Source organism: Podarcis erhardii (genome assembly GCF_964252035.2).
Source record: "Podarcis erhardii genome assembly, chromosome: 18".
Lineage (NCBI taxonomy): Eukaryota > Metazoa > Chordata > Lepidosauria > Squamata > Lacertidae > Podarcis > Podarcis erhardii.
The window spans coordinates 2,227,588-2,241,648 of record NC_138516.1 but is presented as its reverse complement, the minus strand read 5'-3'; the positions used below and the strand labels follow the sequence as shown (position 1 = coordinate 2,241,648).

Below are 14,061 nucleotides of genomic sequence, written 5' to 3'. Positions count from 1 at the left end.
GTTTGATTGTCAAATGCCGTTCTAGATTCGCCAGGCTGGTCTTGAAAATGATGCTTCTTCTGTATATAATGAAGGAATGTCAAGGCATATCAAAAGTGTTGGGACGTTCTGCTTCCAGGGAGCCAGTGTGGTTTATTGGTTAAGAGCGGTAGTCTCGTAATCTGGTGAACCGGCTTCGCTTCCCTGCTCCTCCAGCTGCAGCTGCTGGGTGACCTTGGGCTAGTCATACTTCTCTGAAGTCTCTCAGCCCCACTTACTTCACAGAGTGTTTGTTGTGGGGGAGGAAGGTAAAGGAGATTGTTAGCCGCTTTGAGACTCCTTAGGGTAGTGATAAAGCGGGATATCAAATCCAAACTCCTCTTCTTCTTCCTTGGTTGCTATTTGGTGCTGACGTTGCTCTCTTTTGCTCCCCATCCGTCTCTGTCTCTTCTCCTATTGCCTCTCTCACTCCTGCTCCACTTGTCTGTCTGCGTCTCTTTGCCCCTTCGTCGCCCCATCCGCTTCTCCCTCTCTCGCCTTCTCCGTGTGTGTCTCTCTCTCTCACACACATTCCTTCCCCTGCCTCCCCAAATCCCAGGCATGAGCTTAGCCGGGAGGAAGCAGGCTAGCGAAAACATGAACAGCAGCAAGTGGAAGTCGACCTTCTCTCCCATTTCTGACATCAACCTGACCAAAGCAGTGGACAGTCCTCTGCAGGCCCCGTCGCTGAGCCAGAACTCCCTTTTCGCCTTCCGACCGCCCTCCGAGGACGGCTCGGGGGGTGACAACAAGGTCTCGGCCCACCCAAGGAAGCACGGGGCCTCGGCCGCCCTCGACGGGCTCAGCCAGACCATGAATGGATTTGCTTACAACAGCGGGCTGCCGGCCGACCTCGGTTTACATAGCTTTATTGACGGTGCTCCTCTCCCGCACAAGGCCGCGGCGGATGTGGCCGCGGCGCTGGCGGGCAGCTCGCCCCTGAGCTTCCTGGCGCAGCGCAGCAAGGAGGGCAGCGGGGTCTCCGAGACGAACCCCTTCCTGAGCAAAAGGCAGCTGGAGAGCCTGGGAGCCCTCGCCAAAGGGGAAGACTCCAACTGGCCCGGCGGCCTCAAGGGCAAAGACCCCGGCGAGCTGAGCGCCCGCCTGGGAGCCGCTTTGGACAAGTCCTCGGTGCTACACGGCAGCAAGGCCTGGAAGGGCAGGGAAAGGGAGGCCGTCGAGCTGAAGAACGGCCACAACCTCTTCATCGCTGCTGCCGCCGCCGCCACCGCCACCCCTCCGGGCGGGCTGCTGAACGGCAAAGGCTTGTCTGTGGCCCCCACGGGCAGCTCTCCTTCCTCTGTGCCCTCCTCCTCCTCCTCCTCCTCCTCCATGGTGGCTCACCCGTTCTTGAACTCGCTAACCACTGGCTCGCAGTTCCCCCTGGGCCCTATGGTGACGAACTCTTCGGTACTGCAGTCCCTGTTCAGCTCCATGCCAGCCGCCAGTCTGGTTCACGTCTCGTCGGCTGCCACCCGACTGACCAACTCTCACACGATGGGCAGCTTCTCCCCCGGGGTGACAGGTGGAACAGTTGGAGGTAAGGCGGAGCTTCGGGGTTCTTCCTTCCCTGGGGGCACAGCTGAGAGGGGGGGGGCTGGGACAGCCTTTTTCGTACCCTCTCTGCAGCCCCACTCCACAGTTAGGTGGGTTTTATTTCTTTATGCGTCTTTATTGAAGTTATATACTGCCCCTCATCAGGACACCCCAGGGCAGATCATAGAGTAAAATACAAGACAAAACACCAGTAAATAATTAAAGCAAAACAGCAAAACACTACTCCCTTTCTCACAGATACATTTCAAAGGCTGCAGGGTATTTATCAGCTCAAGGGCTGGTTGAAGAGGAATGTTTTTGCCTGGCGCCTAAAAGTATATAATGAAGGCACCAGGCTCTCCCTGGGAAGAGCATTGCACAAGCGGGGAGCCACTGCAGAAAAGGCCCTGTTCTCGTGTTGCTAACCTCTAGACCTTTCATGGGACAGGCACCCAAAGAAGGGTCTTGGAGGATCTCAGGGTCCGGGTACGTTCATATGGAGAGAGGCGATCCTTGAGGTATTGCGGTCCTGAGCCGTTTAAGGCTTTATAGGTCGAAACCAGGTTTTCAAGCGCTCTTTTCTGGGAGATCCCCCACTCCACTTGTGCTGAGAAGGGGGGGGCGGGCTGGGCATGCATACACAGACCATCTTGGCCTACCTGGTGCCTTCCCCAAATGTTCCCTGGTGTCTTCCCCCAGCCAGCAAGGGGAACCAAGGAGGAAACATGCCAGTTCCCCACAAACATGCGTGCCTGAAGGTCTCCTCCTCCTAAGAGCCTCTCTTTTTGGGAGAAGTCGTGTTTCCGGGGCAGAGTGGCTGCAGCAGCCTTGAGACTAGCTTGCTGTCGCCAAAAAGAGGGCCTTAGAAATGGGTGCGCTGTTGGGTCTCTGAGTTCAGCCAAAGTCCCTTCCCCCTGGCGCATGAAAGGAGAGACAGGTAAGTGAGCAAGCCTCTACCCCGCTCAGCTTCTACACCATCGCTGCTCATCGCTTGCCGCTGCGGCTGTCGTTCATTTTCTCCATGCTGCGCATTTGTCTGTCAAGCTGCGGCTGCTGCGATCTTTTTTAAGTTTGCTTGCTTGCTTTAAAAAAAATAATTTATTTCCCCCCCGGTTGTGTTGCGTCACGTTGTCGTTGTTGTTTTTGCTTCTCTCGCTGTGAGCCGTGCCAAAGTTCCGCCTGCTGAGTTTGTTTCTTTCTCCTGTTTGCAGGTATTTTTAACCATGTGGTGCCTTCTGCCTCCTCCTCCTCCTCCTCTGCTCCCTCGCCTTCCCTTCCGTCTTTCTCCTCCTCTTCCTCCTCCCTCCACTTTGGCAGCAGCGCTGTCTCCAGCTGCGCCGCCGCTGTGCTGAGCCTGAACCCTCTGCAGGCGGCTCCCGCCTCCCCATCGTTCCACTCGCCCCCGGCCCCGTCCGGCGAGACGCAGCACCTCACGCGAACCCCGGCGCACCCGTCCCGCCGCACCCCGCCTCCCAACGTCTCCTTGCCTCCGCCTCCTCCCCTCCTCGCCTCCAGCAGCGACCCCGTCCTCCTGCAGGCCTTTTCCTCCCTTCCGGGCTCCGAGGCTTTCTTGCCGCCCCCGTCCTCCTCTTCCCCCGCTAACTCCGCTTTGTCTATTAAGCTAGCTTCTCTCCAGCACAAATCCTCCCGCCCTTCCTTCACTGTCCACCACCCGCCTCTGCCCCGCTTGGCGCTAGCCCAGGCCGCGCCCGGGATCCCGCAGCCCAGCGCCGCTGCCTCCGCCGCGCCCGCTATGTGGGTCACGCTCGGCCTGCAGTCTCCTTACGCTTCGCACCTCCCTGGGGTTAAGCCACGGTAATGGGCTCGGCTTGACCCTTTAAGTGTTCGTGCTCCGTAAGGTAAGGCTGGCCGGGAGGGGCGGGGGGGTGGGGCAGGCAGCTTCTTCGGAGGCATGGAGCCACATGTCTGCCCTTGCGGCCGTGTGTAAGCTTTGTCTTCTTGCAAGGTGGTTGTGGGGTGGGTGGCGGCTAATGGATTGAGGTTGAATATGGGAGAAAGGGGTCGGGCAGCTGTGGGGGAATCCCTGGTCCTGAATGGGGTAACTGTGACCCTGAAGGACCAGGTGCACAGCCTGGGGGTCATTTTGGACTCACTGCTGTCCATGGAGGCGCAGGTCAATCCTGCGTCCAGGGTGGCTGTCTACCAGCTCCATCTGAGACCCTCCCTTCCTGCGTCCTGTCTTGCCAGAGTGGTCCATGCCCTGCTTGGACTACTGCCATGCACTCTCCGTGGGGCTACCTTTGAGGGTGACTCGGAAAATAAAGAATGTGGCAGCTACACTGGTAATTGGTACCATATAACACCAGTCCTGCAAGACTGGCTCGCAGTACATTTCCAAGAATAATCCAAAGTGTTGGTGCTGACCTTGAAAGCCCTAAACGGCCTCAGTCCAGTAGACCCGAAGGAGCGTCTCCACCCCCATCGCTCAGCCCAGACACTGAGGTCCAGCTCCGAGGGTCTTCTGGCAGTTCCCTGACTGTGAGAAGTGAGGTTGCAGGGAACCAGGCAGAGAGCCTTCTTGGTAACATTTGGAAGACAGGCAGCCCTGTATCAGGAGGTTTTTTTTAATATATATTATTTTTATTCAATTTTTCCAATACAAAATTTATACAATTCATACATCTTTTTTATATCGGTTCTCTTTTTGTATCAGGAGGTTTTTAATGTTTGATTTACTGTGTTTTGATTTGATGGAAGCTGCCCAGAGTGGCTGGGGTGACCTGATCAGATGGGCAGTATATAAATAATGTTGTTGTTGTTCCTCATGGCCCTTTTCACTACCTTCCTTGGGGTGGTGGTCGTCAGCAGTGCAGCTTCTGCCCTCGCATGCAGAATGGCATCTCCGGACAGGGCTGGGAGAGGCTCCTATTCTGGAGGGCTGCAGCTGCCAGCCAGTGTAGACATTGCTGAACTGGTTGGACCAGTGGCCTCACTCATCATAAAGCAGTTTCCTGACTAAATTGTTATTACCAGGCAGATGGCATCATGCCTGGACCTGAAAAATTACTGTATTTTTTGCTCTATAAGACTCACCTTTTCCCTCCTAAAAAGGGGAAATGTGTGTGCGTCTTATGGAGCGAATGCAGACTGCGCAGCTATCCCAGAAGCCAGAACAGCAAGAGGGATTGCTGCTTTCACTGCGCAGCGATCCCTCTTGCTGTTCTGGCTTCTGAGATTCAGAATATTTTTTTCTTTGTTTTCCTTCTCCAAAAACTAGGTGCGTCTTGTGGTCTGGTGCGTCTTATAGGACGAAAAATACGGTAATAACTGGCGATGACTTGCAATAACTGGAACCCGATTTTGGAGGGTTGAGGAAGAGAGAGGCCTTGTTTGCCCACAAAGAAATAAAACTCCTCCTTATCATTATTCTTGTATTCATATCCCACCTTTTCCTCCCAAGGGCTCAAGGTGTGGTGTACCTGGTTATTCCCAGGGCGTTTTCTTCAGCTGGAACTCGCCAGAGCTCTTGTCCCAGCACTTCTCGGGGGGGGGGGGCGTCCTTGCCATTATATATATATATATATATATTTAAATAGTATTTATTCACATTTTAAAGAGTACAAAAAGAAAAACATAAAAAACAATAAAAATAAAAATAAAAAAGACATGAGAAATACAAACAATTTAAAAAACAAAACAAATCAAACCTTTACATAGCTTTCTTTCCTTTACTTATTTCCTTGACCTCCTCACACCTCCCTTTTTTGTATTCTAGTTCAGTTAGATGTTTCAGCAAATCCTTTCCAGCTTTGTTTTTATCCTAATAATTTATCTTAATATACTATAATTCTCGTCTTTCACCAATTAAAAAATCAATTTTAACCTAATCCTTTATATCATTTCTGCTAAAACCACGTTACTTCATTCCAACAACCTTCTAACATTCCTTAATTTTGCAATGTTTCTGTAGATAAACTTTAATTTTTTTCCCAATCTTCTTCCACCGACCGTCCTTGCCATTATAAGAGAACAGGGGAGGCGTTCATAGCCCCTCTTTTTCTAGAAAAATAGCACCGGTTCTCCCTGCGCAGCAGCAACAACAGCCCTGTGAGATCGGTTAGGCTGCGAGAAGTCCGTGAGCTTCTCCCAAGGCTCACCCAGTGAATGCCGTGGTGGCCGAGAGGGGGATTCGAACTCTGGGCTCTCCCATGTCCAGTCTGACGCTCCAACCCAGTGTTTCCCAAACTCGGGTCTCCAGCTGCTTTTGGACTACAACTCCCATCATCCCTAGCTTGCAAGGCCAGTGGTCAGGGATGATGGGAATTGTAGTCGAAAACAGCCGGAGACCCAAGTTTGGGAAACAGCACTGTGCCACACTGGCTCTGTCTTGCAGGTCAAGCAAGGTGAGAATTCTGAGGGCCAGGTAGTGGCTCTGGAGGGCCGCACTGGGTCAAACCTCCCCAGCCCTGCCTGCGCCATCCTTGATTTCCTGGTTTCGTGAACTGTCCATAATCCGCTGGCTTAAAGTGTGCTTCTCCTCCTCTCTCCCTCCCTCTCCTGTTCCCACAGGTAACTAAGGACCTTCTACCTCAACCCCCACGTGACCTATGCAAGGCCAGCCTGGACCAACGCCTCTCCACTTCCACTTGAAGGTGCTGCCCTCAACCGCTGTAGAGAGGGGCTTCTGCTCCTCCACTCCCCCTCCTCCCCAACTCTCTATACTACTGGACATACGCAGGAAAACCAGACGAGGAAAGAGACAGGCAAACAGAATGGAACCCTTGAGTCCTAAGCCTAAAAGCCGGAAGAAAATGCTACTGTGAAATCCTAAGTGTATGTGTGTGTGTGTATGTGTATATATATATATATATGTATATTATATTATATAATATATATGTATATGTATATCTCTCTCTTTCTAGATATATTCAAACTGCAGAAGGCGACAACGGCCTCCGATTTGTATTGTTGATATAGTTTAGATATTTATATATTTTTTAAAGTTTGAGAACACGTGTTTTCACAAAAGGCAACCCCTCCCCCCCCCCTTGTATGTGTTCGTTCCACGCAAAGTCTTGGGACTGGGAAAAAAAAACATGCTGGGGAAGGAGGAGGGGGGAAAAGAAGAGGACTTTTAACAAACAAAATACTGCTAATAACAAAAGGACTGGCCAACACAAGCGGAGACACATCCAAAAGGTTCTCTTGGTGCTATCCATGCCCGACAGACGTGTGCCTCTCCGGGCCGAGCTCCCCTGTGGTGCTTTCGTTTTTGTGTTTTTTTGCGGGGCGCAGAGGCCTGGTTGTTTGCATGTTTGGGGGGGGGTGACCAATACCAAGCCACGTTCATATATAGAGCGAGTCTGACTCTTCTTAATTTATTCCACCCGCTCCCACCAGATGTCTGGTCCACTTCATCGTCCGTGTCTCTTCCGCTCTGTAGTGAAGCCAGGGAAATGAGGAATCCAGGGCTTGTCCTCCTCGGAGCTGGCCCCTTAGAAGCAACCTTAGTTGGCCGTTGGGCAGTAGCTGGTGTTGGGCAGGGGCCAGGGGTGAACGGAGCCAGTCGTTTTGCACGGGCGTCTGGCTATCTGCCTCCCCCTATGCTGTAGATCTGACCACCAATGTCATGTAATGCTTATTTGAAGGTGGGAATGCAGCCATCGCACTCCCCTCCTGGCTTCCCAGCAGAATTCTGATATGGTGCTCGTGGGGGATAAAACATAGCCTCTCCCACCCCAGAAACAGCCCCCCCAGGTGCGTTTCCGAAGCGAGGGGAAGGGGATTCCTCTGCCTTAACTGTGAAACCCAAAAGGGTCGTGTTCGGAGTTCAAGGTGGGGTGGGGTGGGGACCCTGACCCACTGGTTTCTGGGGTGGGTGGCGATGAAAGCAACCCCCCCCCCATTCCCGGCGGAATGGCTCCCGCCAGGCAGCCAAGCACTGGCAGGCATTTTCTCACGCCACGGGCAGCTTCACCCGTATTTTGGGACTCCACCTCAGGCTTGGGCACCTTTCTTGCCCGGGTCCAGGCTTTGTAGTCTTCTAGGTTTCCTTTGAAACAAAAAACCATTGCTTACAATTTTCTAATCATGCCATCTTTGGGGGCTCTGCCTGGCCCTCGGTGAGGAGCTCTCCCGGTTTGTCCTCCCCTCGGAGGCAGCAGATTGGGTCCCCGGCTGTCTGGCTCGTTGCTTTGTTCCTTGGAAGAAGCAAGGATGCTCATCATCCTTGTCCGGTGCTCTTCCCTTCCTGTTTGTGTCCGTCTCCCACTCTTGGAATACTCCGCCAGGGATTATTTGTTTTGGGAGACGATGGCCGCGCAGAGACATCCCACTGGTGTCGCTGGCCAGGCTGCTTGCACTGGAAAACTTGAGAAAGCAGGCCGCCCAGTCTTGCGCTGGGCCTGATGCCAACTCTCTTTCTCGGGGTTCTAGCATCCTTTTCGTGTGTTGTCGGCGGCAAGATTTTTTGATACTTGATTAAGACACGCAGCTTTGTACGTTCCGTCAGAGACACGTCCGCTCATTGCTTCTGTCCTTGTTGCTTCTCAGTGGGTTGTGTTTTAAAAATGTGATTTCACACCCCTCCATCAGAGATAAAATTCACACACACACACATGTGCATACTGCAATCAAACTTAACTTTTCTTGTCTCTCGCCTGACAACACTGGTGCTTTGCTGATTTTTTTATAACAATAAATTGTGACTTGGGTGATCAGTGCATAGGAATAATTCTCACATTTTTTTAAAGGCAGACAGCTTTCTGGGAATGGTGAGATGTGTGGGGGGGGAATATATCTGTTTAAAAACACATACACGCTCATATGCTTCCTGCTAATTTTTTATCAGGTTGTGTCCATAGTGTAATTGGAAGCGGGAGACAAATAGCAGTTTTGTTTCCTCAGGTGTGCCTAAAATCAGGGAGGAAATGGCAAGGGCATGGGGATAAGAAAGTTTGTGATGATCGCAGCACAGGGTATCAATTCTTGCTCCCCTCAATACCACAGCGGTCCCTAAAGTCTCACGTTTGCCTTCCTTACTTCCAAGATCCATCTTATGGCTTTTATAAGATAGTCTCTTGCTGTTGCTTTCCCCTGAATCTGTCTTGCTCTCTCTCCCTCCCCTTTGCTAATGTCTTGGAGCAAACAGCTGACTTCTCATAAAGACTTTTCACCATTCTGCTTATTTTTCCTTGCCCCTCTTGGTCTGCTCAGCATCGGCAGAGAGCCGGAACTTCCCCGTTTCCAGGTTTCTTAAAACTCTCATTGCAAGCCGAATGAATTCCTTTTGGCTCCGGTTCCCCGGCCCCAGAAGGAACAGGGAGGATGCAGCTCATTACTCTGGCAACCCTTTTTTGCTTTCCGCTGCGCAGGACCAGCACAGAAATAACCCCCTAATGAATGTGGACTGGCTGCCAAAGCCCTTTATCTTGCTTGGATAAATCTCTGCTGCCTTCTGTCGCGTCCCTGGCCAGGTTTCCAGCAGCACTCCTGCTTCTCTTTCTTGCCCTCCTTCCACACTCGGGCATCTTTCCCCTGCAGGCCCACAATGCCTGCATATTTCCACTTTGGGGGAAAGTGTGATACAGTTTGCTCTTTCTTTCCCCTTTCCCTCCCTTGACTTTAGACTTAGCTTGCTTTTCTTTTAAAAATAAAATAAAAATCCCACTTGAAGGCCTGGTTCTTACAAGTCTTTTCCAGTCAGCTGCAAATCTTTTCCTAGGTCTGAAACTAAAACGGATTTTTTGCTTGTTCACCTTCTGCCCTGTGTTAAATTCGTAGGGTGCAAATTTCTCATACCTGACACAGGAACCATGACTTGCTGCGCTTGAGGTGAGCTCTCTCCAGCAACCGCGTTCTCTCCCCCTCTTTAAAAAAAAATCCTCCATCTCCCCTCAACCCCTCTTCTCATCTTCAGTACTCTTGAGGTCGCAAGTGTGTGTTTCACGCGTTGATCTTCCGTTGGGAATATAGTCTTTAAAATGCCGGACTGCTATATCCATAGCAGTCTCGAGCCAAGCAGGTAATAGGGTGGTGGGCCCTTCTCCTCTGACCAGCCCAGGGTTTTGATTTTATAAAAGCACAGGAAAGCTGGCCAAAGATACAGAGACCGAGCTGCCTGTCTTTAACTAACCAGGCGGTTCAGACTTGGGGCAGTTGGTCCTGGGTCCACAACCGAAGCCTGCCTTACCCGACCCCTCGAGGACTCAGCTAGGTTTCTTGCTGGTGCTGTCTTGTTTGCAAGAACTCCACGCCGAAACACAAATCCACTTGGGTGATCCATTCGGCTGCTGGGGCGGGACTCCCCGCCTCTGGAAAGATCACCCCCAAAGGACAGTTGTCATATTTGCCCCTGCTGCTTCTGGCGCAGAGATGGAATCTCGGGGGCTCCCCAGTCAACAACCCCCCAGGGCCGTGCATTGAAATCGAAACCCACACCACTTTGTCTTGTGATGCCGTTCTTGGGAGAAGCTTGTTGTAGTGAGCTGTTGGGACTTCCCCTGCCTTGTTTTAATTTATTTATTTTTCTGAGTGGGATTTGCTGCTGCTGCTGCTTCCCTTCATTGGTGCTAGATGCTAAACAAAACCCTAAGGTGCTTGGCCGGGTTCTTTTTTACCGCCCCCCCGGGGGGGGGCATTCCTTTCACCCAGCCGACCTGGCAACGACAGGCCACAAGGAAAGGAGGAAGGCTGGGTATTCTATTTTATTCTTTGCCAGTAAAACCTGCTTTAAGATGCTTTTACTTTGCCCGCAAGCACACAGAGATTATGTTAAGTTGTGTAAGGGGCGTAGAGGGAACCCGTCTTCTAACTTTATTTTTCAGGAGGGCAGAGTATTAGTTCAGCAGCAAACCTCTCTAAAGGCTTGACCCTGTTTCTGGTGCAGAATATGGTGCTATTTGGGTGTCTTTGTGTTTCCCTAAGCCATCAGGGCTCCACCTTATCTGAGGTTATCCTAAACCAGCCTCTGCCATTTTGGGGCCCCTCCCTTGGCAGTCCAAAGCAATCTTGGAGGGGCCTCACAATGGCAAACGGACTCTGCAGACCACAGGACGATGTCCTCATTTTCGCAGCTAACCTATTCCATTCCATTTCCAAACACACAACCTTTCTCCTAAACTGCTGGGCATGAGAACTCGTAGAGGTCTAGCGTGCTTGGCTTTGAAATCTCAAGAGCGATGCCTGTGGCATGAGCTTGGACAGCACCCTTTTTTTTGCGGGGAGCTCTCAGAAACTGAAACACACCCCCTGTGCTTTTCTGCTTCTCTCTCTCCCCCCCCCCCCCGCAAACCCCTTCTTTGCAACTTGGATAAAGTGGTGAAGAAACTTTGGGATTTGTTGCAAATGACGGTGTGTCCTCAGAAATTGGGTTTGGTTTGAGATGGTGTGTGTACTCTTTGTGAAAGCGTGCGGGTCATTGCAACAGCGATGGTGGGATTTGTTTGCACCCAGTGGAGTCGCTTGGTTTTTAAAAGTTGTAGAATTGCTTCAAAGTCAGGGCAGGGCGGGGGGCTTCTGGGGTTGGGTGCTAATGGTGCTTTCCCCCACCCCTCCCAGAAACAGACCCACAGGGGGGAAAGTAGCCTTTTGCAGGGTGAAAACTACTTTTCGATCAGTCTAACAGACACACTGTAGTAGATGCAGTCCATTAAGCAGGCTGCCACAGTCTCCTGTGAAGTTTGAAATCAGCCTTGCCGGATATCTTAATATCCAACAAGAACTTCCATAGAAACTGGCTTGCTTGTCTGTGTTTAACTAGCATAGGAATTTGTGGTACTCTGAAAGAAAGGTGCGTGCTGGGGAGTCGATAGCAAGCATCCCATTTGCAAAATACCTTTTGTCTCTGTTGCAGGAGGCTGTTTTTGCAAATCTGGTTCAAAACAGGTCTTCCTCCCTGCAGGTCTGCAGCCCTTCATAATTTTGGATTTCCTCACCCACATGCACATTGGAACCTTAAAAACCAACACCTTACCCCCCCCCCCCTTTTCTAGCCTTGATGGGATGGAGATCTATTTAAAAAAAAAAATAGGAAGGAGAAATGGGGGGTAGATCAGCTCCTTCTTTCAGTGCTTTGCATTATTTTGAGCCTTTGGAGAAACGTGCTTTGCAGAAACAGCCCTTGGGGGGCTGGTTAAGGAATTTTCTGGTTCCTCCCCCCTCCACAATGAACTGAGGCTTTGCCTTGCCGAAACAGGGAGTTTGGATGTGGGCGGGGGGGGGGGGTGCGTATTCAGTCAGTGATGGAAATTGCTGTTTCTCAGGAATTAAATCTGTAAAATGTAAAATAAAAGGAACCCGTTTGTAAATGGATTGAAGGGAGTACCCACATTCTTAGAGGTGGGATGTTCTTTCCCAGCAACTAGGAACTTGATTTGTATACATTAGCCCATGAAAATGAATTCTATTTAAATTTCAGTCTTTCATCCGATGTATCTTGGGGTTTGTTCGTTTTTTTGGCTTTGTTTTTGAGACTTTGCTCCATGAAATCTCGATCTGTCATTCTTCCATAGATCCATATGAACTACTTCTGGCGTTGTGTATATATGTATGTAATAATCTTTTATCTATATATTTCAGCCCCTTCCATTCCTTCCGATTCTCTGCACTGCAAAAAAAAAGTTTTATCTTTCTGTTCTAACTTCCACTTCAGATCTCCCCCCCCCCGCACTTCACCCCGATTTGTAATTGAAAAAAGAAAAGCAAATGGCTTTGAAGTTTGTCTTTATATTAAAAAAAAATGTATGTATTTTAATACACTGTATACCCTTGTGGTGGTGCTTCTATCCTTTCTGAAGTTGTCTCGTTTCTTTTGCAAGAGACGTTCAGGTTTCATAGCCAGAGAGGCCTGCGTTCCCTCCTGGGGCCACATGCTAGAGGTCAGCTGAGCGATAAATGCAGCTTTCACCTTTGTAGAATCATAGAACTGTAGTGTTGGAAGGGACCCCCCCCCCTGCAATGCAGAAATCTCAACTAAATCATCTGTGGCAGATGGCCATCCAACATCTGCTTCAAGGCCTGCAAGGAAGGAGAGTCTACCAGCTCCCGAGGGAGACTATTCCACTGTCAAACAGCTCTTACTGTCAGAAAGTTTTAAAAATCTCTTTTCGTGTAACTTGAAGCCATTTGTTCCAAGTCCTACCCTCCCGAGCAGGAGAAAACAAGGCTGCTCCATATGACAATCACTTGTACAACTTGTATACAGTGAGATTACACGAGCACCCCCCACCCAGCTTTCTTAGTCTTAATTCCCCTCGTTTACTGACGCACACCCACCAAACCCGAAAGTCCATTGCCCTGTTGTTATCTTTTCATTCAGCAGCCTAACAGCCCCCGCATAGAAGCTCTTCATTACCCTGTTGGTGCGACTAATCCTGCTTCTATATCTTCTGCCCAAAGGCAGGAGATCAAGAAAGTGCCGGCCAGGGTGTGAATCATCCCTGAGAATTTTCCTCACTTTCCTGAGGCAACGTTCTTCCACTATTTCATCCAGCGGATTCACAAGACAGCCCATCATATCTTGTGCTGTATTCACCACCCTCTGTAGGCACTTCCTATCAGTTGATGTATGTTATCAGCTGGGCATGTTTAGCCTGGAGAAGAGGAGGTTAAGGGGTGATATGATAGCCATGTTCAAATATATAAAAGGATGTCACATAGAGGAGGGAGGAAGGTTGTTTTCTGCTGCTCCAGAGAAGCGGACACGGAGCAATGGTTCCAAACTACAAGAAAGAAGATTCCACCTAAACATTAGGAAGAACTTCCTGACAGTAAGAGCTGTTCGACAGTGGAATTTGCTGCCAAGGAGTGTGGTGGAGTCTCCTTCTTTGGAGGTCTTTAAGCAGAGGCTTGACAACCATATGTCAGGAGTGCTCTGATGGTGTTTCCTGCTTGGCAGGGAGTTGGACTCGATGGCCCTTGTAGTCTCTTCCAACTCTAGGATTCTAAAATGTCAAACCAGCGTATCACACTGTGATGCAGTATGAAAGGACGCTTTCTATTGTAGAAGGAGATCGTCATGGCTATCCTGTCTCCTCTCAGTCTCCTCTTTTCCAGCTCCTTCAACCATTCCTCATCAGGTCTGGTTTCCTGACCCTTGATTATCTTGGTCTCCCTCCTCTGCACACCTTCCAGCTTGTCAACATCCTTCCTAAATTGTGGTGCCCAGAAGCGGACACTGGACTCCAGGTGTGGTCTGATCAAGGTGGATAGAACAGAACTGTGGCTTCCTTGATCTGAACACACTGGCTCATTGCAGTGATACCTCTCCCCACAATCCTCCATCTATTCTGGCAAGTGAGATGCAACAGCAGAGTTCAAGTACACCTTTCCAGCAATTCAAGGATGGTGTGACTCAGGAAGAGACGTTGCCTGACCTCCTTCTGCTGCTATCCCAATGTAGTGGGGTAAAAATCCTCGCACGAATGCACTTTTGAATGCAGAACTCGTCCCAGCCTATTCCCACCTCTCTCACACAAAGAAAGGCAAAAAGGCAAACGCCAACAAGACAGTAGTTTCGTTTATTAGAGGGGCAAGGAAATCAGTGTG

General features: G+C 50.3%; 1 protein-coding gene across 4 annotated transcripts in view; it reads left to right on the top strand.

Moving 5' to 3' along the window:
• DOT1L (DOT1 like histone lysine methyltransferase) overlaps window positions 1-12,299 on the top strand; it is a 73,925-nt gene extending 61,626 nt beyond the window's left edge. For 3 of the 4 annotated variants that reach the window (XM_081845997.1, XM_081845996.1, XM_081845995.1), the window contains 3 exons: window positions 578-1,558; window positions 2,766-3,413; window positions 6,085-12,299. In XM_081845997.1, the coding sequence (XP_081702123.1) occupies window positions 578-1,558; window positions 2,766-3,373 (1,589 nt within the window). In that variant the 3' untranslated portion in view covers window positions 3,374-3,413; window positions 6,085-12,299. The remainder of the gene's footprint in view (window positions 1-577; window positions 1,559-2,765; window positions 3,414-6,084) is intronic. The other variant, XM_081845998.1, reaches the window with a different exon arrangement.
• Window positions 12,300-14,061: the final 1,762 nt, after the last annotated feature.